This window comes from Muntiacus reevesi, chromosome 20, assembly GCF_963930625.1.
Source record: "Muntiacus reevesi chromosome 20, mMunRee1.1, whole genome shotgun sequence".
NCBI lineage: Eukaryota > Metazoa > Chordata > Mammalia > Artiodactyla > Cervidae > Muntiacus > Muntiacus reevesi.
In genome coordinates this window covers 11,143,034-11,170,007 of record NC_089268.1, presented here as the reverse complement: position 1 = coordinate 11,170,007, position 26,974 = coordinate 11,143,034, and the positions used below count along the sequence as shown (strand labels likewise).

Below are 26,974 nucleotides of genomic sequence, written 5' to 3'. Positions count from 1 at the left end.
GATTTTGGAGCCCCCAAGAGTAAAGTCTGCTACTGTTTCAACTGTTTCCCATCTCTTTGTCATGAAGAGATGGGACCGAATGCCATGATCTTAGTTTTCTGAATGTTGAGTTTTAAACCAGCTTTTTCACTCTCCTCTTTTACTTGCATCAAGAGGCTCTTTAGTTCTTCTTCACTTTCTGCCATAAGGATGATGTCATCTGCATATCTGAGGTTATTGATATTTTTCCCAGCCATCTTGATTCCAGCTTGTGTTTCATCTAGCCTGGCATTTTCCATGATGTACTCTGTGTATAAGTTAAATAATCAGGGTGACAATATACAGCCTTGACGTACTCCTTTCCCAATTTGGAACCAGTCTGTTGTTCCATGTCATGTTCTAACTGTCGCTTCTTGACCTGCATACAGATTTCTCAGGAGGCAGGTAAGGTGTTCTGGTATTTCCATCTCTTTAAGAATTTTCCACAGTTTGTTGTGATCCACACAGTCAAAGGGTTTGGTGTAGTCAATAAAGCAGAAGTATTTCTTGCTCTCACCACTCTAGTCAACACTGTACTAAAGGTTTTAGCCGATGCAATAAGGCAAGAAAAAAAAAAATAGGCATCCATGTTGGAAAGGAAGAAGTAAGACTCTTTATTCTAAACAACATGACAGGGACTTTCTTGGTGGTACAGTGGTTAAGTATCCTTCTGCCAATGCAGGGGACACAGGTTTGATCCTTGGTCTGGGAAGAGTCCACATTCTGTGGAGCAACTAAGCTCATGTGCCACAACCACTGAGCCTGTCTGCCTAGAGCCTGTGATCTGCAACAAGGGAAGCCTCTGCAATGAGAAGCTGGTGCACATCAATGAAGAGCAGCCCCTGCTTGCTGCAACTAGAGAAAGCCTGTGTGCAACAATAAAGACCCAGTGCAACCAAAAATAATGTATTTAAAAAGGTAACATGATAGCAAAAGCATGACCCAGAAAGAAATAAGAGACTAGACTTAAGGAAAATGAAAATTTTCTACTATATGAAAGACACTATTAAGAGAATGAAAGTCACAGAGTGGGATAAAAATATCTGTAAAGCATATAACTGATAAAGGAGCTGTATTCAGAGTATGTAAAGAACTCTTACAACTCAGCAGTAAGAAAACAACCCAGTTTTTAAAATTAGCAAGAGATTTGAATTGACATTTCACCAGAGGAGGCATCTGAATAACAAATAGCACAAGAAAGATGCTTAATGTTATTAGTCATCAAGGAGATGTAAAACCACAGTGAGAAACCACTACACCCTTACTGGAATGGCTTATAGAAAAAGGAAAAAGACTGACAACATCAAGTGTTGGTGAGTATGTGGAACAACTGAAACTTCATAAACTGTTGGTGAAAATGTAAAATCAGACAACCACGTTGGAGAAATATTTGACAGCTTCTTATAAAATTAAACATACCATATTGTACAGCAATTCACTCCTAGCTATTTACCCAAGAGAAATTAAAACATATGTCCACAAAAAGACACACTAGAATGTTTATAGGAGTTTTGTTCATAAAGTCAAAAGCTAGAAATAACCCAAATATCCACCAACAGATACATGGATAAACAAACTGTAGTATATTCATAGAATGCACTAATACTCTGCAATAAAAAGGAAAAAACTACTGATAAATGCCACAGATGTTGATGACTCACACTGACATTGTGCTGAGTCATAGAAGTTAAATACAAAAGACCACTATTACAGACTGAATTGTGTCCCCAAATTCATATGTTGAAGCCCTAACCAATGTAACTTTATTTGGAGACTGGGCCTTTAAAGAGGCAATTAAGGTTAAATGAGGTCATAATGGTGGTGGGGCCCTAATCCAATAGGACTGGTGTCCTTGTAAAAAGAAGAGGAGACGCAGGAGATGCATCCACAGAGAGAAAGGCCATGTCAGGACACAGAGAAGGAGGTTATCTGAATGTCAGAGAGGGTTTGGGAGAAACCAAGCCTGTTAATACCTTGATCTTCCAGCCTCTAGAACTATGAGAAAATAAATTTCTGTTGTTTTAATAGCCTCCTAGTATGTAATATTTTTATGGCAGCCTTAGACAACTAATACAACTATATATTGTATAATTCCATTTATATGAAGTTTTAGAACAAGTAAAATTAAGCTATAGTGACAGAAAGCAGATCCATGGTGGCCTGGGGCCTCTCCTGGGATAAGGAGATGGATATTGACTGCAGAGTTGCACAAGTAAACTTTTGGATGTGAGGGAAGTATTCTATTTAACTGTGGTGGTGGTTCCCTGGCATATATATCAAAGCTTATCAAAATGTATGCTTAAAATTGGTGAATTTCATTCACGGAAATGATACCTCAGTAAAGTTGATTTTAAATGAAACAAAATATTATGTAAAAAATATAGACAAGAATTCTGGAATGCGATGGAAGGGAGTTAGGAAGTCCACCAATGCTTCATGGCTCTCATCTTGTTATTTTGGATTTTTAGAGTTGTGTCTCCAGCAAAGGAAGCTGTGGGTAGATTCAGCCCTACATACAAAGAGGGTGCTCTGCAGACAGAGTGCTCCACATTGAAGTCCTGTAGAGTTATAACCATGTATTTCCTTTAATTTACTCATGAAAAACAGCCAGCATTTAACATCAACCAACTATTATACTCGAAGGTATTTTGTACTTGAAAAATTCTTAATATAAAAATTTGTGAGTTTTTGTTTTCATTTGTTTGGGGCTTTTTTTTCTTTTTGCTTTTTTCCTACCAAGTTCCCATTTCTATCATCAACTGATGATGAAGTTTTGCTTAGCCTGGGAGCCTATCCCTTCCTGGTCTAGTTCTCCAAATTGGACTGAGTGAGACATCAGAGCCCCTCCAGTGTGGTTGCCTCACGGAGACTGAAGATCCTCACTACGGGTGCTAGAGTGTTCCTGTCCTAATCAGAGGGACAACTGTTAACCTTTCTAACACAGCAACTCTTGCTTTTCTCACCATAGAGAAGAACAGAGAGAAGACTTGGATCAGATGATTTTAGAAGTGCTTGCCAGCTATATTATCCTCTGCGTCTTTATTAGGTTCATGTTTCTCTCACTCAGCTCTAATGAGTTTTCTCTCCCTACTTAATTCTATATAGTCAGGGTTCGGGACACAGTAGAGAAGCAGACAGACATGGTTTGTGCCTTCATGCTGCTTGTATTCCAGTGGGAGTTCGGGGCTGCAAGCACTCCAAGTCGAACGGGCATAAAGGAGAAGGAATGTATTGACTTGATGCTTGGGAATCAGGCAGCAGACTGGGTTACAGGGGTACCCGGAGACTGACTGTGCAGCAGTGAGGCTGTCATTAAGATGGCCATCAGGGACAGTTCCCGCTCTCCTACCCTGGGAAGACAAAGTCAAAATCCAGGAGAGAGACGCTCTCTTCCCAAAGGGAGTGTGATGAAACAGACTGATGGGAAACTTGGCAAGAAACCTCTGGCCAATGTCTCCTTGCTCCCTATTTAATCTGATTCATGTCATGTGCTCCCTCTGAACCAATCACTTTAATGGAGGTGGGATTTCCCATTAGATCAATCAGGCTTCTCCATGGAATTGGATGCCATAGGAATGAAAGTGAAAGTGTTAGTCACTCAGTCCTGTTTGACTCTTTGTGACCCCATGCACTGTAGCATACCAGGCTCCTCTGTCCATGAAATTCTCCAGGCAAAAATATTGAAGTGGATTACCATTCCTGTCTCCAGGAGATCTTCCTTACCCAGGGATCTGACTGAGGTTTCCTGCATTGCAGGCAGATTCTTTATTGTCTGAACCACCAGGGAAGCCCATGAATGAACTGGAGGTGTTTCAGAGAGTAGAAATAAGAGGCAATGCTTCATTCCAGTTGGGTTGTATTAACTCGAATATTCACTTAGTAAATCTCAACATTGGTTCAAGGCAGCTGATGACCCTTTGGTAACTTCTGGAAGCATTGACTTCAAATACTGGTTTCAACTATAAACTGTTTCAAGGGAGTCACCTTATACAAAACATATCAGAACTATTCAGAGGTTTCACTGCCTGATTGTTGAGGGGCAGTTGGGAAAGACTGCTTTGGGGAGGCAACTCTAGAGCCAGCTGCCTGCACACACAGCTTGGCTTTGAGTTTCTGTCTCCAGTATTTACTAGCTGGATAAGTCCCTTAAGCTCTTGGAGCCTCAGTTTCCATTCCTGTAGAATGGGCACTGTACCACCTTCTTTGTAGGATTTGTGAGAGGACTAAGTGATAATGTATGTGACACCCGTTAGAAGAGTGCCTGGCACATAGTGCTCAGAATTATTATTTACAAGTGCAGAGCCGCTCTAATTCACCACATTGCTAGGTACACCTGGGTTGTTTGTTTTTTGTTTTTTGCTGCACCAGGTCTTTGTTGCGGCATGTGGGATCTTTAGTTGTAGCCCAAGAACTCTTAGTCAAGGCATGTGGGGTCTAGCTCCTTGACCAGGCATTGAACTGGGGCTCCCTGCATTGGGAGCAGAGTCTTAACCACAGGACCACCAGGGAAGTCCCACTTGGGTTGTTTTTGACCCACACCTTCATCTTCTCAGAATCTGATTTTAGGTCCCAGCTGATGAAGAATAGGCATTCTTACACTTACAGGCATTTGTCAAGATTCTATCCTCCATCTGCACCACTTTTCTTGTGTGCTTCAATACCTCCACTTTTCCGGAGGTGATTAAAAAAGACTGATTAAAGGTTCTGAGGTCAGACTTCCTGGGTTCAAGTCCCTGCCTTACTACTTATTCACTGTGTGACCCTGAGCAAGATACTTAAATTCTCATCTATTAAATGGGTGTAAAAGCAACATCTTTGTCATGAGAGTGTTGTGAGAATGATAGCTGTGCATCTGTGTGGATTCTCCGCCACTGAGCCACCAGGAAAGCCCTCTGACACCATTCTTGTTATCAGTCTCAATCTCTCTCCTTAATTCTGCCCGCTTATTTCCACCTGCCTGCTGAATATTTTCTCACCAAGATTCATTCTCAACCTGTCCGTAAATCTAAAATATACCATCGACTTCCTCCTTTCCCCAGATTTCCTCCTCTGCCTCTCTGCAGTCCATCTTTTCATTAATATCAGCACCTATGGGAAACAAAGAGTCTTATTTCCTGTTTCAAGAATCCGAGCTATCAGAAAGCCTTGCTTCTCTTCCACTTGCTGCAAACTCTCATAACTGGTGGGCGCTTCCACTCAACTTCCAAGAAATGAGGCCAGAGCTGTGAAGTGACCTGCCCAGGGTCACCAGCATGTGGGCGGCAGAAGGCCACCTGCTTTTGTGGGGACTCCCCTTCCACCTCCCGGTCGCTCACTGTTCTCTGTGGCCATGGAACCACTTCTCCCAGTTGTCCCAAGGACCCCTGGCAGGCTCACAGTCCCAGGCTTGGTGAGGCAAGGCTCTGTGTAGTTCTTGAAACAATTAAAATCAGATTGCATAAACCAAGTCTCCTGTTATCCTGAGCTGTGCGCTGGGGAAGGGCAGGAGGTGGGGGTGGCGGTGGGCAGAGGTAAGGAGGCTCACCCCTTTGAGAATTTCCAAGCTTCGTGAGCAAAGGAGCACCCAAATTGACGGATGTCGGTCATTCTGAGTGTGCCTCTGTCTGTGACAGATGGATACAAGAGATTAGGGTCTGCAGGGGTTATGAGTGGTTTAGCCAGTGTTTTTCAATTTGAGAAATTTCATGGCATGGAATTTGAGGGTGTCCGAGGGAGCTCTCCGCGGCTCTTCTTGTATTTCCATCTTTCTGAGCCTGAGGTCTGAGGGATCTCAGGTACTAACTCTGTAGCTGATAGGCACTGAACGTGGGCCGCACGCAGGCTCCAAGCAGGCTTCAGACACCGAAACAGCCGTCTACTTCCTCAGACTATTGAAGTCAGAAAATTCTTGCCATTCCTGAGCTTGTAACAGAGACTCAGACCCAGTGACCTCTTTTTGTTCCCACAGGGGGCTGCAGCCCCTTTGCAAGTTTAAACCGTTCAAACGAGCTCTGGCTTCCTCTAGTAGACACTGTCGGTGGAGGAACAGCGAGGGGGGAGGCAGTGCTGGGAAGAGTCCCCAAGGTGACAAAGAGAATGGCCATGGTTTCCCTGTTCTCCCGGCCGGCCATGGGAAGAAAACACGAACTGAAGTAAAACTGAAGTTTAAAACTGTTCTCTGTTCCTAGAGACAAAAGTAGGATACAGACTACCATGACCTGAGGGAGAGGGTTTTGGAGGAGAGGAGAAGTTACTGTTTAGTGCGTATAGAGTTTTTGTTGGGGATGTTGAAAGTTTGGGGAGGTAATGGTGAAGGTTACACAACATTGTGGATGTTGTGGATTATTTGATGCCACTGAATTGTACACATAACAAATGCTTAAAATAATAAATATTATGCTATGTATTTCACCACACACACAAAAACCCCCATGACAATAACTTAAAAAAAAAAAAAAGCAAAACCTTGTTTTCTGCAGTTCTTTTGAAACTGACTTCAAATAGACTGGCCTTCAAATCTGCAGCTGGATTCTTTGTCGGGAGATCATTATACTTTGCTTTAGGCTGGCGGTTCTAAAGAATTATGGATGACGGGAATGATTGAAACTGATTTATTTCTCAAGTGTTTGAGATTCCTTCATCCCGGTCCAATAACATCTATTCAGGAAGAGCTTGTCTTTAGCAAAGTCAGAAAAATAAGAGAAAATGCACAGGCCACCATCTAAAGATGGTCTGGTTTAAGAAAATCTCTTATGTGAAATCTCAGATTTGGAGAACAAGTTGGTGGCTGATGATTTGCTTTACAAAAGACTGATTCACTTAACAAAAGAGTTTTCCTCAAAGGTTCCTTTAAGGAGAGAGCCCCCTGGTGCATTTAATGATATTATTAGATTAAAAAAAAAATCATCCCAACCCTTCAAGGACATTGCACTGTAAATATGTGAATGCATTGTATTGTGTTGTAAGAGTGGAAATAAAGAAGTCAGGACTCTTTGACAAATGGACCGTTTTTTGGCCCAAAGTAACACAAGGAGGAAGCAAGATGAGTGTTCTTGGCCTAAACTCCTGGCAGCTTTCTGGGAAGGCTTTGGGAGTTTGTGATTTATTTCAGACCAGCTAAGCCCGAGGCCCACGATGTGTCCATTTTGAGAACTTAGGGTCCACGTTCTAACTCTGCTCACGCTGACCCCCATCACCTGCCCTAATCACAAAGGCCCTCAGACGTGAGCTCAACCCTGTCCTGCGATGGCAGAAAAATATATCTGTTGCCAGAAAGTGGATTCTCTCCGGTGACGAAGAATGATCCTTATTTATGTCTGCATAGGTACATTCTGGGGCCCATAAAGGTTTAATTGTCCCTCTAACTAGTTTTTAAAAAAAACCCACAAAGAGGCTGCCAGCTTTCCCCAGAGTTTAAAACCAACTGAATGCGGTTCTGTGGAAACTGCTTTAAGTGTGGAACTCGCGCCGTGTCCTGGGGCACAAGGCACGATTGTTTGGGGGAGTCGAAAGATGCAGCTCTTAGGAGGACTTTGAAAGTCAGTTTTTGTGGCTTTGGGCTGCTGCTGACCCTGGCTTACTCTAGGGAGAGAGAGAAGCCTGCCTCTGGAAGTTACTCCCAAGGTGCCAGTGCCCCCTGCTGCCACCTCCCGGTTCAGGGGGACACCCCCCACCCCGACACAGGACCCTAAATGTCCTCCCTCTTCTCTCTGATGTTGCCTTTGCTGGTTTAAAAGAGTCACAGGACCCTGAAGACAGAGGAGACACAGAAAAAGGGGAAACATGTCGGTGAGACAAAAAGAAAAAGATGGGCACCGTTAACAAACCCACTGGGCCCGGGGAGACACTCTGCCTGACCCCCCAGCACCACTGCCTCCCCTGTTTGTGCCTGTGTGTTCATCTGACAGTTATTGGCGGGATACCGACTATGTGAGTGAAGTGCATACAGTTCCTGCTCTCAGAGAACTCAAAGTCTCCCGGTGGAGTTAGACAATCCATCAGGGTTCATCACGCGCAACTGTGTAAGGACAAACTGCAGTGACTGCTATGCAGAAAAAGGAATAGGTGTTGACAGAAGCTAACAGAGTTTGACATATATACACGTCTGTTTGCAGACATATATGCACATATATATTGACATATACAAATGTCTCTTTGCAAGACAATTATTAAGTTAACCTTAAAAATGCATTCCAGTATACAGTAGATGCTGACAAATGCTGTTTGATTCAACTTATATGAGATACTTAGAATAGTCAAATTCATAGAGGCAGAAGGTCCATACATAGATGCCAGGGGCGAGGGGGTGGTGAGGGGGAATGGGGACTTAGTATTTAATGGTGACAGAGTTCCAGTTTAGGAAGGTGAGAAATACGGGTGATGGATGATGGTGAGGGTTGCACGACAGTGCGAACGTGCCTAGTACCTCTGTACTGTACACATCAGTTCAGTTCAGTCGCTCAGTCGTGTCTGACTCTTTGCAACCCCATGGACCGCAGCACACCAGGCCTCCCTGTCCATCAGCAACTCCCAGAGTTTACTCAAACTCATGTCCATCAAGTTGGTGATGCCATCCAACCATCTCATCCTCTGTCATCCCCTTCTCCTCCTGCCCCCAATCCCTCCCATCATCAGGGTCTTTTCAAATGAGTCAGCTCTTCGCATCAGGTGGCCAAGTATTGGAGTTTCAGCTTCAACATCAGTCCTTCCAATGAACACCCAGGACTGATCTCCTTTAGGATCTCCTTGCAGTCCAAGGGACTCTCAAGAGTCTTCTCCAACACCACAGTTCAAAAGAATCAATTCTTCGGTGCTCAGCTTTCTTCACATAAATATGGTTAAATATGTTTTCTATTATGTGACTTTTACCACATTAAAAAAAAAAGAAGAAACTAACGGAGGGCCATGGGGGGTTCTCTGAGGGAGTTATGCCTTGTGAGCTAGACCTGAGGAATGAGAGGGAGTGGGCAGGGTGAACAGAGGGAGGGGCGGTGTGTGCAAGGAGCCTGGTGCAGGGAGGAGCAGGACTGGAGAAGGAGATCCCCAGCATGGCTGCTTTGTCTTCTCTTGGAACCCCTTCCCTGAAAAGATCTGTGATGAGTTCCCATCCATCACACTGCCATGTGAGCTTCTAAGGGCCTTGCCCAGACTCGCCCCAGATCACCTCGACCCTTCTCACACTCCTCCTGGGTTCTGCAAAGAAAACACATTTGTCAAGAGACTAAAGCAAATAGTTTTGACGTGCGGTTCTGTACCATAAGGGAGGCTATAATGAAGTCGATCCCAGTTTACATGACTCCAAATGGTTCCATTTAAACGTCCCACCCTGTATTTACGTGTCCCTACCACTTTAGTTGACTGTTTATCTTCTACTATGCTCCATGCTACTTGCAGTCTGGGCCTCTAGTTAACATCACCCCTTACTATTTCCATTCCATGGCCTATCATTTACATTTTTCTTTAGGAAATGTAAATATTTATTTACCATATTAGCTTTTACTCTTACTTAGCTCTATATATTATGGAATAAACAGACTGTGATATGGGTTCTACTCCTAAATTTTCTGTAAACTGGTGGTGACCTTAGACGAGTCATTTAACCTCACTGAGCCTAAGATGCTTCTTTGTAAAATGAGGCGTGTTTTGTTTTTGTTATTTTGTTTTAGCTAGCAAATCCAATATTCAGGATTCCTCTTAAATTATGTGGTCCTCTACTTCTTACGGACATCCTTCTCTATACCACCCCTCTTTCAGAATGTCTTTGTGGTAGGATCAACTTTCTGTATAATTTGCTCTTTTATATCCAGCGTACCCAGGATCATATTTAATGAATGAGAATAGGTCATACTCTTGGGCTTGTGTTAAAGCACACATATGTGGGGAAGTGGTTGAGAAGTAGGAAGATTCTAGCTGCTGGCCTGAAATTCCCTTAGGCTACTTCTCAAGCTGGGGTATCTGCAACCATATGGGTACAAAGGTGTGCCAGTAAGTATAGGAAGCCCTTCCTCTTTAAACAAGAATTCTACTCAAAGATTTGCTAACAGCAAATAGAGCAAATAGTGTTAAAACAAACATATGACATCTTAGTTTAAAACGGCACCTCTGGGGTGGACAGCTTTGGGCACACTGCAGCGTGAGAGGAAACAGGGCTTTTACTTCTGTCCTTGGGTTGGTGAGAAATACTTGCCTTATGGGTCTTTTGAAATATGTGCACTTTAATAGGGTAAAGGTGTTGAGTTACTCGGGAGGGGCATTCCCACCAAAGGACGGACATATATGGAAAATCCATTTTCACCCATTATGAGAGTTTAAAGAGGGGTCCTGAGGTTGAGGGGGAGCCAGGCTGAACAAGAAACCCATTTCTAAAGACCAAATTGGTTACACGATCTTGCTTAGGGTTCTGGCTCATGGCTGGGTTTGAACTGATCCCAACATCTGGAAGCTCTCTCACCCTTTTTCTGACCTCCAGTAACAAATCTTCTATGTACTCCATTCTGGGACCTACCATACCACTACATATTAGTTGTATTTTCTTGTTTATACAGCTTCTCAGCCAGAGTCAGGTGGCATGAATTATTAAAAAATATATGATCAAGAATCAAGACCTTGCTTGCTGTGTGACTTTGGGAAATGCCCTGAAATCTCTCTGATTCGCAGTTTGCTCATCTATTAAATGGTCCAATATAACACCTGCCTTGCCTACTGAACAGATAAAATTATGTGCAGAGCGTATGGATTTGCAATGTAAAAGCATTTTGTAGATCATTAAACAAAAATCAGTTATTATTAACTAAGACCCCAAAGGGAAGGAGAGTTTATCTCTCACATCATCTTTCTATTCTCCTCAACTTCTAACTTTTGCCTAGTTGGTTCTGATAACTATTCAAGATAAGATCATGAAATGCTGTCCCCACGCTGACCCTGAGAAAACTGCAATTCTGTCATTCTCTCCTGCCTCCATCCTTTCCTTCTCTTCTGGTGGGTCTCCTTCCCCATCCATGTGCTCCCCCACTGCTATTTCCTCCTACTGCCCCTTCCCGATAGCTTGGGTAAGAAGAGGATACTTAAAAGGGGCTGTGTGATATATGTAAATGAACTGCTCAAGTACAGTAATTTCAGGCATCACTAGGGAGAGTTTCATGGCAATACCATTTTTGTGGGAAAACAAACTGGTGTCATTCTGAAAACTTTCTCCCAGAAATAAACAAACATTATTCTGGGGGAAAAAAAAAAAAAAGAAATCAACAACCTAACCTACATATCTCCCTGTAATAATGAATATTTTCATTGAACTTGGCTGAAATCATGCAACTTCCTCCCACTTCTCTAGGCTTTGGGGAGTAGGCCAGCCTGCTTCACAGCTGACATCCCTGAGGGAAATACCAGGAAAAGGTGATGAGGAGGAAGGGGCAGGTTTAGTATGTACTGGTTTGAGATACCCTGGCTAAACAGTAACTTTGCCAGGCCATTCCCCCCCTTTCTGCCTGGGCCTCAGAGCGAAGTGGATTTTCTTAAGCAGAAATGTTCTTGGATCTCTTCATAATTTTCCCCTTCAAAATGTAGGAGTTGTGCAAGAAAAATCCACATTCCACACTAACAAGGCAAGGGTTATAATGAGAACTCGGTTTCTTACAGTCAATACTTTCATCTTTTGTTTTATTTATTTATTTTCAAAGTAAGCTTTTGTGGTAAGAAATCAAGTCAGAGTAATAAAGAATGATGGGAGCATGTGGAGTGGAAAATTTCCTTTTCATCCCCGCCCCCCAAAGTATACGGAACTGGAGAAGAGGGGGAGGGGGTCACCTCAGGTCCTCACATCACTTCAGGGGCAGCGGGAACCCAGAAAAGCCGGCGATGTGCCCTGGAGCTCGGGGATCCGACCCCAGGACCCACATGAGCCCCAGGACACCGCCCTCCAAGTCCCCACGCCTTCTCTGACCAGCACCCGACAGGGTTCTCAGCTCCCACACCTGGAGGATGGGAGAAAGGCGCTCCTCTCGCAAGGGGCCCAGGGCTAAGGAAACCACCTGCCTGGCTGTGGACCGGTGTTTCTCAAGCTTTCTGAACGGGCTGAAGAAACAACGGTGTGCCTCCCTTCCTCAGTCGTTCCAGGTGCTTTTTTTCGCGGAGGGCGGGAAATGCCCGGCAGGGACGGGCCAGGTCACCGGAGGCCTCGATCCCTCGAGGCCAGAGGGTGGCGGCACGTGCCCTGCCCCGTTGCCCCGGAGACGGGCGGGGTTTTGTGCTCACATCCCGGCCTGTGCCACCCTGACGCGGGCGCGGGGGGTGAGCCCGGGCTTGGCCCTCCTGCCTGCACGCTGCCTCTCGGCCCTGCATGCCGCCGGCCCCCGCCGCCCCTCCGCGGTGGTACGGCCCGCGCTTAGCGGAGGGCCTCCGCCCCGCCGACGCCCGAGTGGCCGCGGGCCTGGGGGAGAGGTGAGGGCCCAGGAGTTGCCTGAGCCCTGGCCGGAGCCCGGGGCCAGCGCTTCGGGCGGGGAAGGCCGCCCCGCTCTGGCCGCAGTGTCCCGCTTGTGGAGGCAGCGCTCACTTCTCGGGTTCCCCTTCCTCTGGGCCCTTCTGCCCTCATTCCTCCCTGAAGCTGCCCGCCCAGCTCCCTCAGTGGGGTCCGCGGCGGGCCGGGCCCCAGACTCCTCCACCCCCGCGGCAGTTGGAACGCCCTCTTCCCCGCCGCCCACAGCGCCCCCGTTTACTTCTCCACCTAGATTCCATCAGCAGGATGACGGACGTGGAGGAAAACATGCCCGGGAAGGACCCTGGCGACGCGGAGAGCAGATCCTGTAAGCCCGAAAGCTCAGGACCGACCCGGGAAGACAAGGGCAGCCTCAAGGACCCCCCTTCCCGTAGGTCCAGCCCCCTGGCCTCGGCCCTCGGCGTGTGCTCAGTGAGGGTCGGGTGGGAAGCGCCACACTGCTCTCGCACCCTCTTTCCTTACCTTCTCCAACCCCAGCCTCTTCCTTTCAGGCCAGAGGCACCCTATTGAACCGAACGAAGATATGCAGAGAGTTTTGGGTCCTAGAGAAAAGACGTGACCCAGGAGCGATTTCCTGAATCTGACGAGATTGAGGCTCAGTTCAGAGCCCTGTTTGTGTTCTGTTATTTTGATTTCGTAGGGGGAACATGGCAGACACCTGGGGTAGAGTTTAAAGACCCGGAATGATCCTAGAGGGGCCGTGTGTTCTCTTTGTGCTTGCTGGACTGCATTAGCAATGCTGCTCTGGCCTCACCCTTTTAGAGGGCATGAGGAGATGAGGGTGACAGGATAAGACGGATAGCATCACCGACTCAATGGACATGAGTCTGCGCAAACTCCAGGAGATAGTGAAGGACGGGGAAGCCTGGTGTCCATGGGGTGGCAAAGAATCTGACTCCACACTTAACAGCAACAATAGTGCAGTGTTCTTTCACGTTGCCGTTGGGGCACAAAGTCTCTTTCACTCTTTAGGTCTGATCTCACTGGGATGCATCCAGCATTTCTTTTATAATAATCACCAGATAATTTAGTCCTCAATTGGAAGGCCTGCCCACGTGCCTTAACCACCTGAGTTAAATTCTTCAAATTCAGTCCCATTTCTTTCTCTTGTAGCCACAAGGGGTCGCTGCTGGTTAAGCAAAAGCAGCAAATTGGGTGCTTTGGAATCCTCCCTTGGCATAGGTACTTTTCAATAGATAAGAACATGATGTGGGGTGGCAAGTCACTTTTTTGGTAGAAACAGTTTAGGCTATTTAAGTTCTTGAGGAGGTTATTTAAATGAATCCATAGACAAGACAGCTCTAACCTGAATAACCAAATTCCTCTTTTTAAAAAATTTTTGAAATTTGATATATTAGGGTGACTTGGTTAAGTCACTTACCGAGTTATTTTGAAAATGTTTTTGTCCTTGGGATTTGGATTTTAAAAATCTGTTTAGTTACTTTTTATGTCTAATTTCTCTTTGAGCCCTCCCCGTTCCTGAATTTTGCAGCTGTAACAGTTGCATACTGCTATGGTACTTTGGACAACAGACCAGTGTTGTAGAAGCAGGTTCTGAACTCTGATTTGTTGAAGCTGGGAAGTGTTTCTGTGTGCTTCAATAAACTGTGCCTCGGTGCTTCAATAAACTGCTACAAGCAGCTCAATCTCCCTCTGAAGATTTTCTTAGTTCTGATTTTGTGTTTGGTGAATTAGCAGCAAGTCTGTTTGCATATTTGACTGTATTTTGCCATTTTGCCTGAAACTAAAGACTTTAAAGAGGCTGATGAAATAAAGGAACCTTCCTGTCACCCAAGGTTAAATTCACCTTTATGTTTGCCTTAACAGAAATGCCATCTGTGGCTTTTTGATAAATTTTACAGTCAACTTTTATCCTTAACTTTTTATTTTGAAATATTTCAATTCTGTTGGAAAAAAACAATGAATGCCCACATTGTTAATATTCTGCCATATTGTTTTTTTTTTTTTTTCTGTTCTTATATGTAGGTATCTTTTCTTGAAGTTATAGGGTCATGACTTTAAGTACTTCATGTATCTTCTAAGAACAGAGGCATTCTTCTATGAAACCTTTTTTTCTGAGATAATTTTACTTTTACTTTTTACATTTTTAAACCTTTTTACTTATAGAAAACAAACATATACAGAGACTGGAATAATGAACCCCCATTTAGTCACCGCCCAATTTCAACAGTTATCAACTAATGGTTGATCTTAGTGTTTGTATATCCCCTCTACATCTTGGAGCCAAATACTTTTCTGTGAACAAATTATGAAGCTTTATTGAAAGATCATGAGAAGATGATTTATTGTGTATGACTCTCTTATATACCAAGTAATTATAACTGCCATGTATGCCTATTATATGGGAATGCTATCAACTAGGTCTGTACTAAGAACAGTGGTTCCCAAATGCTAGTGCTGGTTTGTCACAAAATTCCTAGCAAGATTTAGTGGAATGAAATAAAGATACTATAATGAGTTTTTCCTAAAGCTAAAGTTGATTCATTTTAAGGACTAGTCTTTATTCTGACCCTTCCTGCTTTTTTGGAGGTTAAACTATTTTTCTTTTATGAAATAATGGTTTTGGTGGTGGCAGAGTGGTTTCTTTCTTTTTTTTTTTTTTTCTGTTTTCATACTGTCCATACTTGACAAAACAAAAAGTTAGCAAGTTTTTGTCCCTTGCTCAAAGTCATTTTGGAAATTTACTAGTCTGTGAAATCCTAAATTCTAGAAACTACTTTAGAAGACCAAGTAGAATTGACACCATTCAGTACTTCTGTGTGGAGAATTTAACATTGATCAAAGACAGGAGGAGGAGAGTGTAGTCATAATACCCTTAGATAAATGTTTATTTTTGCAAATTACTTCTTTGCTGCTTTATTATTTTACTTTGTAAGAGTTTCTTTTTAGTCTTTAAATTTTTGGGGGTATGCCACCCAGAAGTCATCTTCATTGCCATGTGTGGGCTCTTAGTTCCAGCATGTGGAACTAAGCTGGAACTGATCAAGGATAGAACCTGGGCCCCCTACTTTGGCAGCATGAAGTCTTAGCCACTGGACCACCAGGGAAATCCCAAGAGAAAGGTTTTTAATCAATTCTATTTTCTGTTTTGTTTTTTAATAAAATAGTTTCTTTGTCCTCCCTTATCCCCACACTGGGCTGCTAAGAAGCTCTGTCACACGGCCTTGAGGTCAGAAAACATAATTGATTGGCTAGAATGGTTGAAGGAGTGTGTGTTAGGTCACTGGGATGAATCTCAATTTGGAGCCTACTCACAGTGAATCTCTGAATAAAATAGCAATTCAGACTTGTCTGAGTTCACTGGTGTCCACCTTACTTTCTTTTTTTTCAGTTGGGATATAATTAACATAGAACATGAGTTTCAGGTGTACACATATGTTCTTTCTGTCACAGGCCTGAGAGATACAGTTAATGATGTTTCCAAGCTGAGCAGCGAGATTGGGATGAGTCATGATTTCCACATGGAAGAGAAGGTTTTGCCTCCTGGCAGGTACAGGTTCTTCTGATTTTCCCATTTTATTCATCCTGCTATGGGTATTTAGCACAAATGCCTTACTGACTAGACTGGAAGCATTTTTGTTTAAGAATACAATCGGTGTTTGAATCTAAGCCATAAGAGGTCTCAACAACTTGAACAGAAGAGTAATAAATTATAATTATTAGTACCAGAGGGTCATGAAGCAAATGTTATTTAACCAGTGACTAAACCCAAGCAGTTATTGAGATGTTCACTTTGCGTGCATGTTAAGTTGAGCTTTAGTTGTATCTGACTCCTTGTGACCCCGTGGACTGTAGTCCATCAGGCTCCTCTGTCCATGGGATTCTCCAGGCAAGAATACTGGAGGGGACTTTTGAAGTGAAGTTGCTTGGTCGTGTGCGACTCTTTGTGATCCTGTGAACTGTAGCCTACCAGGCTCCTCCATCTGTGGAATTTTCTAGCAAGAGTACTGGAGTGGGTTGCCATTTCCTTCTCCAGGGGCTCTTTCTGACCCGGGATCGAACCCAGGTCTCCCGCATTACAGGGGACACTTTACCCTCTGAGCCACCAGGGGACTTTAGGACCTCACTTAATAGTAAGAGTTGAGGTGCATTTCAGATCTTCTCTAACAGAGGTGGAAGAATTAGCCTGTAGTAACTGTCTATTCCTGCATGATAAATTACCCCAAAACTTAGCAGCTAAAACAGTGTCCTCTCCCAGTTTCTGCGGGTCGGAGATCTGGGCATGGCTTCATTGACACAGCCTCTGTCAGGCTGTTGAGGTTGGCCTGAACTGCCCTCAGCTCCTTGCCTCCTGGGCTCCTCCATGGAGCGGCTCACAACATGGCAGCTGCCTTCCCTCACCCAGCATGAGAAAGCGGGTAGGTGGGTGAGAGACGGTGCCTGCGACAGAAACCAGTCTTTTTGCTACCTAACCTCAGCAGAGATGTCCATGGCCCCTGCTACATTTTATTTGCTAAAAAGGAACCCTCAAATCCAGGCGATACTTGAGGGTACAGGATTACACCAGAGTGTGAATCCTGGGGATCTAGATCTTTGGAGTCTTTTAATGGATATTGGTTGCCTACCACCTGACTCCTACTACTATAATGTGGTCACAGATTTAAACAGGCACAGATAAAAAGGTTAATTTTTATAATCGTGGTGTTTTCAACTGTCCCCTCACCCCCACCCTGCTTCATAAAACATCTTAATTTGTGAATGAGGATCAGAATACTGTTGATAAACAATGCTCCCCCACCCCCATCAAGCCTTATTTTTCATTCTTCTTAGTTATATTGACATTGGAATAAATAAGAACCATTGTAAATATTAATATGACTTGCTAGTTTATTGGCAGTTCAGTGGGTAAATTCAGTGTCAGATTTTTACATTTTAAAACAGTTCTGATTTCCCACCAGTGGACAGATACACAGTGGCAGCTTGTGATTATTCAGTTTCCTTAAATGCTTTTGTTATTTGTCAGCTTCAGGAGATGTTCTATGCCCCAAGTTGCTGCCCTGGTTTTCATGCTCTGATCTGCTCTCACCAACAGATGGCCACGCCAAGCACAGCTTCTCTGGGAACAGGTTTTCACCAAAGCCCAGATCCTCTCTCATCTCTCTCACTGCTTAGATATGTTTGTTGCTGTCAGGAGAGGAGAAAAAAATGAGTAGAGGAAAGAGGGAGAAATGAAGCAGGGAAATAGTACTGTTCAGAGCTGGGGTCTCAAGTAAGGCAGTACAAAATTTACATCAGGAAAAAGGTTGAAATCAAGGGTTTCTTTTTTTTTTTTTTTTCATTTTCCACCATTTATTCTTGGTATCAAAACTAGTTGAACTCTTCTTACAAAACTAAAGCACAAAATGCTGGACACATATATCACATTTTTCTTCCTGTGGCTTTAGCCCATCCCCACCCCACCGAAAGAGACCAAAAAAAAAAAACCAAAAAAAACCCCAGAGCTCAATGACAAAACCAACTCTACCTGACCACATTCACAAAAAATGACACCAGGATACACTGCAAAACAGAAAGAGGTGCCATCTGCTCTGTGTCTGAAGGTTTCTCCATCGTGTCTTATGCTAGATGAGCAACCGTCATTGAACATGCTGTGTGTCAGATCCAAACATACCTTCAACATTATGTCAGATCTCAGGAAAGTTGGTAAACATAGCAGAAACTGAAGCTCTCCCTGCAGTATTTATCTTTAAATACTGTCAAAGCAGCAACTCTTTCAAATCACGAGTTCACTTCTTTTCAACCTAGTCAGTCCTTATTTTATTTGGACTGTGTTCTTTCAAGCAACTGACTAGATTTCTCTTCAACAGAATGTTTGTGACTCACTTGTCTCTCTCATAAAGATTTCAGGGAAGAAGTGTGCTTTACATGCAAAAGAGCATTCTAAAGAAACTCCTCCGAGCTTTAAAACCTACCTAAATGCACAGGCTTCATACAAAGACATTTTTATTAGTCCCCTAGGAAGAGGTCTCCACAATGAATAGCACCCCCAAAAAAGAAAAAGCTCAAAATAAAGGCTCTGGCGAACTATTAGAGGAAACACAGAATCACTTTGAAATGGCCAGTGGCAATAGATATAATGCATAAACCTGAATAAGTGAAGTTTGAAGTCACTCCTTATTGGCAGTTGACTTTACTTTGGTCTAATAGGATGATGTTACCTCAGTTCAGTTCAGTTGCTCAGTCGTGTCCGACTCTTTGCGACCCCATGTACTGCAGCACACCAGGTTTCCCTGTCCATCACCAGCTCCTGTAGTATACTCAAACTCATGTCCATTGAGTCGGTGATGCCATCCAACCATCTCATCTTCTGTTGTCCCCTTCTCCCATCTTCAGTCTTTCCCAGCATCAGGGTCTTTTCTAATGAGTCAGTTCTTTGCATCAGGTGGCCACAGTATTGGAGTTTCAGCTTCAGCATCAGTCATTCCAATGAATATTCAGGACTGATTTCCTTTAGGATGGACTGGTTGGATCTCTTTGCTGTCCAAGGGACTCTCAAGTGTCACCTCCAACACTACAGTTCAAAAGTATCAATTCTTTCTTTATAGTCATATAAAGGCGCTCAGCCTTCTTTATAGTCCAACTCTCATATCCATACATGGCTATTAGAAAAACCATAGCTTTGACTAGATGGACTTTTGTTGGCCAAGTAATGTCTCTGCTTTTTAATACGCTGTCTAGGTTGGTCATAACTTTTCTTTCAAGGAGCAAGCATCTTTTCGTTTCATGGCTGCAGTCACCATCTGCAGTGATTTTGGAGCCCCCCAAAATAAAGTCTGTCACTGTTTCCACTGTTTCCCCATCTATTTGCATGAAGGGACGGGACCAGATGCCATGACCTTAGTTTTCTGAATGTTGAGTTTTAAGCCAACTTTTTTACTGTCTTCTTTCACTTTCATCAAGAAGCTCTTTAGTTCTTCTTCACTTTCTGCCATAAGGGTGGTGTCATCTGCATATCTGAGGTTATTGATATTTCTCCCAGCAGTCTTGATTCCAGCTTGTACTTCATCCAGTGTAGCGTTTCTCATGAGGTACTCTGCATATAAGTTACATGAGCAGGGTGACAATATACAGCCTTGATGTACTCCTTTCCCGATTTGGAACCAGTCTGTTGTTTCATGTCCAGTTCTAACTGTTGCTTCTTGACCTACACACAGATTTCTCAAGAGGCAGGTCAGGTGGTCTGGTATTCCCATCTCTAAGAATTTCCCACAGTTTATTGTGATCCACACAAAGGCTTTGGCATAGTCAATAAAGCAAAAGTAGAATGTTACCTACAGTTGTATTAATTGGGAAATCCCTTATTTGGGCCATTCATTCACCAGGCATTTGTTGCGTCCTTATCACGTGACAGGAAAAATTGCTGACTTCTGGAGATAGAGGTAGCTGTAGCTATGAACAAATAAGGCACTGTCTTTGCTGTCAAGACGCTTTTGTAGGAGACTCCGTTGAATTACAGAAAGTGACTGCTAAGTTCACTTAGAGCTGTGTATAGAGTTTAATTAAAGTTCTCAGCTGCCTAAGAAACAGAAGGTTTGCTTATGATGACTTGAGTCTTAGAGGTGGTCTGGGTGGGAAGGAATGCTCCTGGCAGAGGACACGGGTTGGAGGCGCAGTGGTGTGAACTGAATAAGTATCTTGGTGTAGCTGAGCATGAAGTGTTATGAAGTAGGAGGAGAGAAGTTAGGGAGGCAGAGCGGTGTCAGGAGGGTCATCTGAGCTGTTTGTGCTGCTGATGCTGAGAAGCCCCTGATGGACTCTGAGCATGACCTCATAATCAGGATTGAATCTTAGAAGAGTCATTGAATTTAGAATTAATTTGTGGGGAACAGATTGAAAGGGAGAAAGAATGAAGGCAGAGGGACCAGTTAATGGCCCTTTGTAGTAGTCTAGGTAAGAGATGATGGTAGGAGCAGATGATTTCAGAGACATTTCGAAAACAATTTATGGAACTTGGAAGATGGATTGGATGAATGGGATGAGGAGAAAAGTTTTAAGACCAATTCCAGTTCACAATTGACTGTTAGATTATAGTTGGTTACCGTTGCTGATTGAGATTGCAGTGTTGGGAGAGGAATTTTGATTTTTGTTTTATTCATCTTTGTATTGTTTCTTGTTTTACAAGGAGCATGCATTACTAAGAGGGGATGTTTTATTCCAGAAGACCAATCACTATTGTCAGTGACTAGGTGCAGCCTCAGAATTTTCAAATGGTTCTTTTTCTTCTTATTAGCCTAAGTGTATTGGTCAGAGAAGTCATTTAAATAAGCATTCAGAGGAAAGTGAATTCCTTTAAAAAAATAATAGACAATTTTTTTAGCATAGTTTAATTTTATTTTATGGAAAATAGTTCTCACATTCCCTCCTTTCTCCTACATACAGTTTCCTCTATTTACATCTTGTATTAGTGTGGTTTATTTGTTACAATTTATGATCCAGTATTAATACATTATTATTAATGTATTAGTAATTCAAGTTAATTATTATTAATTCAAGTTTATAGGGGTATTCACTTTTTGTGACGTATATTCCATGGGTTTTGGAAAATGTATTTATTCACCATTTCTGTATTCACCATTTCCATATCATACAGAGTAATTTCACTGCCCTAAAATTCCCTATGTTCTATCTATTCATCCTTCCCTCTCTCCTCCTGAAACCTTTGGCAACCACTGGCCTTTTTACAATCTCCATAGGTTTTCTGAATTTCTTAGAGTTGGAATCATACAGTATGTAGCCTTTTCAGATTGTATTCTTTCAACTAGCAATATACATTTAAGGGACTTCCCTAGTGGTCCAGTTGTTAAGGCTGTGTGCTCCCAGCTCAGGGGACATGGGTTTGATCCCTGATTAGGGAACTAAGATCCTACACGGTATGGCCAAAAAAAAAAAATTCAAGTTTCCTCCATGTCTTTTGAGGGCTTGATAGTGCATTTCTTTTTAGTGTTGAATAATATTCTGTTGGCTTCTCTTGTGGCTCAGTGGAAAGAATCCTCCTGCCTATGCAGGAGATGCGGGTTTGATCCCTGGGTCAGGAAAATCCCCTGGAGAAGGAAATGGCAACCCACTCCAGTATTCTTGCCTGGGAAATCCCATAGACAGAGGAGCATGGCAGGCTACAGTCCACGGGGCCACAAGAGAGTCAGACTCTACTTAGCAACTAAATAAAAACAAATACTCCATTGTCTGGATATGCCACAGTTTATTTATCCATCACGTACAGAATGACATCTTGGTTGCTTCCAAGCTTTGGCAAAGACATAAAGCTACTATAAATGTCCATGTTTAGATTTTTGTGTGGATATAAGGTTTCACCTTCTTTGAGTAAGTCCTAGGGAGCACGATTGTTGGACTGTATGGAAAGAGTGTGTTTAGTTGTGTAAGAAACTGTGGAACCATCCTCCAGAGTGACAGTCTCCCACTTTGCGTTCCTACGAGCAGTGTGTGAGAGTTCCTGTTGCTCCCTGTCCTCGTCAGCATCTGGTGTTGTCAGTGTTTTGGATTTTGGCCATTCTAATAGGTGTGTAGTGGTATCTCACTGTTACTTTAATTTACAATTCCCTAATGGTGACTTCAGCCATGAAATTAGAAGATGATTGCTTCTTGGCAGGAAAGCAATGACAAACCTAGACAGTGTATTAAAAAGCAAAGACATCATTTGCCTACAAACATTTGTATAGTCAAGGTTTTCATCTTTCCAGTAGTCATGTACAGATGTGAGAGTTGGACCATAAAGAAGGCAGAGCACTGAAGAATTGATGCATTTGAAGTGAGGGACTGGAGAAGACTCTTGAGAGTCCCTTGGACAGTAAGGAGATCAAACCAGTCAATCCTAAAGGAAATCACCCTTGAATACTCATTGGAAGGACTGATGCTGAAGCTGAAGCTCCAGTACTTTGGCCACCTGATGTGAAGAGCCAACTCACTAGAAAAGACCCTGATGCTGGGGAAAATCGAAGGCAGAATGAGAAGAAGGTGACAGGAGATGAGATGATAGAATGGTATCACTGATTCAATGGACATGAACTTGGGCAAGCTCTGAGAGATGGTGAGGGACAGGGAGGCCTGGCGTGCTGCAGTCCATGGGGTCTCAATAGGACACAACTTGGCGACTGAACAACAGCAATGAGATATGAGGTTGAGCATGTGCTTATTTGCCATCTCTATTTTTACTTTGGTGAGGTGTCTGTTCAGACCGCTTCCTGTTTTAAAATTGGATTGTTCTGTAATGACCTACATGGGAATAGAATTTTTAAAAAGAGTGAGTATAACTGACTCACTTTGCTGTATAGAAGAAACTAACACAATATTATAAATCAACTATACTTCAGTAGATTAATTTGAAAAAAATAGAATTGGGTTATTTTCTTATGCTTGAATTTTATGAGTTCTTTGTATGTTTTGGTTACTAGTTCTTTATCAGATATGTGCTTTGCAAAGATTGGAGCTTGTCTTTTCCTTCTCTTAATAGTGACTTTCACAGAGCAATTTTTAATTTTAATGAAGCTCAATTTACCAGTTTTTTTTCTTTCATGGATCTTGCTTTTGGTGGAATATCTAAAAGGTCATTGCCAAACCCAAGGTCACATAGGTTTCTTCTGTTCTAGAAGTTTTAGAGTTTGTTTCTTACATTGAGGTCTATGCTCTATTTGTGGAAGGTGTTGATTCAAAGTCTGTGTCTAGGTTCATTTTTCTTCCCTGTGGATGTCCAGTTGTTCTAGCACCATTTGTTGAAAAGATTATCCTTTTTAATTGAATTGCCTTTGCTGCTTCTTTTTTTTTGGAAGGGGAAAAAAGACTGATATTCTGGCTTCCATGGCTGATTGCCTGGTAGTGCCATTGAGATTAGGAATACAGGAGGAACAGGTTTGGACGGGAAAGACAGTGAATTCAGTTTTAGATGTGCTGATCTGGAAGTATCTATAGATAGATGTTGTCAAAGAAGGAAAATCCTTTTTTAGATTTAAGTCTAGAAGAAAATGAAAGATCACTTAGTTGTTTGCTGTATGTGTACGTAAAGGGAAACTAATCACATCTTTTCTACGCTAAATGCAGAATCAGTGTTAACTTTCAGCCTGAACTCTGTTCAGGGTTCTTCCTACTGCAGAGAGTGGCTGCACCAGACCGTGAGGAGCCCTTCTGAGAGGTTGTGCTGGTGCCCTTGACAGCCAACTCTAAAACCCCAGCTTGTTCAGCTCTGCTGCCCTCCATACTTAGTTCCTGGCCTTCCCCTGTCTGTATAAATTTTTTTAAATCAAATATTGTTTGTGGCTTAATAGATGATGACTTTATGGCAGTTTTTGAGTAGAGAAAATAATTTGTTCATTTAACCCTCTTACAGTCTGGAAGGCAGGATCAAGGAGACCATGCACAATGCCTTTTGGGATCATCTGAAAGAGCAACTATCAGCTACTCCGCCAGACTTCAGCTGTGCTCTTGAACTTCTAAAGGAAATTAAAGAGGTGAGTGACAAACCTTACCTTTGCAGATATAAAGTTTCTGGACAGCCCCTGCTCACTGGAATGTCAGTGGCCAGCAAATCCCAACTGAACATGGTCCATGAATCAGTCAGAGTCTATGATCAATAGACAGAAATCACTCAGTAATTTCAACAAAGAAGTTTTAATATAAAAATTATTATAACAGGGAATTGGAGAAATGAAGTCTTTGGGCTAGTAAGAAGCAGAGAAAACTCTGCTGGAATATAAGATAAAAGGAGAGTCCTGTCTCAGCCCTAGGGTAGGGGGAACACCCAAGGACTCAGTCACTCATTTGAGGGCACGGCTGTGCCAGGGGAACTCTCTGGGCTGGGTGTGCTGCTGACCACCGTGCATGGCAGAAGCTGGCTGCCAGAGTGGTCACCTGTCCCCCAGGAGCCCAGCCCTGGAGAAGCAGCCACTTGCTCTGCAGGGGTCCAGTACTCGAGAAGCTTCTCAGCTGCAGGAGCCAGCTGCCTGCAGAGCCACGTGGACGCCAGGAGCCTGCCACGAGAGCTTGCAGAACCAGGAAAACTAAGTAATGGTACCCTCTGACATATACCCCAGTGTTCACAGAAGCACTGTTTACAGTAGCCAAAACATGTAAACAACCTAAATGTCTGTCAGCAGAGGAATGGGTGAAGAAGACGGGGAGTATGTATACACCTTGGAATATTATTCAGCCATAAAGAAGAATGAAATAATGCTATTTGCCACAACATAGGGGGACCTAGAGATTATCATACTAAGCAAAGTAAGTCAGAAAGACAAATGTGATATCACTTATATGTGGAATCTAAAATATGCTGCCAATGAATTTATTCACCAAACAGATTCAGACATAGAAAACAAACTTATGATTACTAAAGGGGAAAGGGGAAGGGGATAAATTAGGAGTTTGGGATTAGCAGATACAAACTTCTGTGTATAAAATAGATAACAAGGTCCTACTGTATTGCATATGAACTATATTCATGCTAAGTCACTTCAGTCGTGTCCAACTCTTTGTGACCCCATGGACTATAGCCAGCCAGGCTCCTCTGTCCATGGGATTTCCCAGGCAAGAATCCTGGAGTGGGACTCCGTGCCTTCCCCCAGGGGATCTTCTTGACCCAGGGATCAAACCCATGTGTCTTACATCTCTTGCATTGGCAGGCAGGTTCTTTACCACTAGCACCATCTGGGAAGCCCAACATAATGGAGAAGAATATGAAAAAGAATTTTATTATACATTTATCTGTAATCTGAATCACTTTGCTGTACAATGAGAATTAACACAACATTGTAACACAACAATGTAAATCCAGGAAAAAAGTACAGTCTACAGATGAAACAAAATTGTCCCATCTGGTAAAGGAAAAATATTTAAAGGACTTCATTTTCTCAGAGCAGAGAAGGGAAGGGTGGATTTGGAGAGGATTTGAGTGGCAATAAATTGATAAATGTCACATTCCATTCCTTTGGTTACTCAGCTTCCATATATACCCTTCTACTCACATTCAAATTCCTGAAAACAATTCTATTTTTACCTAATAAGACATAGCTAACCAGGGAGTTCCCTGGTGGTCCAGTGGTTAGGACTTCTCATTTTCACTGCCAAGGGCCTAGGTTCAATTTCTGGTTGGGTAACTAAGATCCCACAAGTTGCAAGGCATGGCCAAAAAAAAGACAAAAGACATAGCTATGTCTCTTACAAGTTCTTATCCTTTTCCCCAAATGAAGAAACTCACAGTCCCAATGGTGGTTGTGTCTATTGCTGTCTGTATAATATTCCTCATCTTCAGTCACTGTCCCACTGAATATTCTGTTCAGTTCAGTCGCTCAGTCATGTCCAACTATTTGCGACTCCATGGATGCCAGGCCTCCCTGTCCAACACCAACTCCCAGAGCTTGCTCAAACTCATGTCCATTGAGTTGGTGATGCCATCCAACCATCTCATCCTCTGTCGTCCCTTTCTCCTGCTTTCAATCTTTCCCAGCATCAGGGTCTTTTCAAATGAGTCAGTTCTTCACATCAGGTGGCCTCAGTATTGGGGTTCCAGCTTCAGTATCAGTTCTTCTGGCCCCCAGTGTGTAGCAGCAACCCAGCTTCCTCTTGGCAGTCAGGGCCAGTTATTCTAGTCCAGAGAGGGGCTCCTTTTTTACCTTGTTGGCTCAGTGGTGGTTGTGTTGTGCAGTTGCTAAGTCGTGTCCAACTCTTTGCGACCCCATGGACTGTAGCACACCAGGCTCCTCTGTCCTTCACTATCTCCTGGAATTTGCTCAAATTCATGTCCGTTGAGTGGGTGATGCCACCCAACCATTTCATCCTCTGCCGCCCCTTCTCCTTTCGTCTTCAGTCTTTCCCAGCATCAGAGTCTTTTCCAGTGAGTCAGCTCTTCCCATCAGGTGGCCAAAGTACTGGAGTTTCAGCTTCAGCACCAGTCCTTCCAATGAATATTCTGGGTTGATTTCCCTTAGGATGGACTGGTTTGATCTCCTTGCAGTCCAAGGGACTCTCAAGAGTCTTCTCCAACACCACAGTTCACAAGCATCAGTTCTTCAGCACTCAGCCTTCTTTATAGTCCAACTCTCACATCCATACACAACTACTGGAAAAACCATAGCTTTAACTAGATGGACCTTTGTCAGCAAAGTGATGTCTCTGCTTTCTAATACACTGTCTAGGGGGCTGTCTCACCTTCTAATTCAGTGGAACCAGTGCAAGCATTCCTCCCAAATCAGCAGGGCCCGAAGTTGGCAGGATGGGAAACAAAAGTTCTGCAAGTAGGTTTTTAGATATAATAGTGAGAGCAACCAGTCCTACTTCCACCCCCTGATTCTGGGACCATGTCTTCTTAGCTTAGGGAACAGCACTGCATAATAGTTTTGATTCAAAGCATATATTGCATCTTGCAAGACAGAACTTCTTCAGTTCAGGATATTACCTCTCAACAAATGCTATAACTGAGTCTTCAATAAGCCATTCCACTTTTCAGTTAAGATCAGTCAA

The 26,974-nt window shown here is 43.2% G+C and overlaps 1 protein-coding gene across 4 annotated transcripts in view; it reads left to right on the top strand.

The window, feature by feature from the left end:
• The first annotated feature begins 5,508 nt into the window (after window positions 1-5,508).
• The window catches only part of TCP11 (t-complex 11), a 33,274-nt gene continuing 11,808 nt past the window's right edge, over window positions 5,509-26,974 (top strand). Inside the window, exons 1-4 of one of the 4 annotated variants that reach the window (XM_065912455.1) lie at window positions 5,509-5,518; window positions 12,720-12,857; window positions 15,887-15,998; window positions 23,847-23,967. In XM_065912455.1, the coding sequence (XP_065768527.1) occupies window positions 12,734-12,857; window positions 15,887-15,998; window positions 23,847-23,967 (357 nt within the window). In that variant the 5' untranslated portion in view covers window positions 5,509-5,518; window positions 12,720-12,733. Of the gene's footprint in view, window positions 5,519-12,719; window positions 12,858-15,886; window positions 15,999-23,846; window positions 23,968-26,974 lie in introns of those variants that run through there. The other 3 variants (XM_065912452.1, XM_065912456.1, XM_065912453.1) reach the window with 3 other exon arrangements.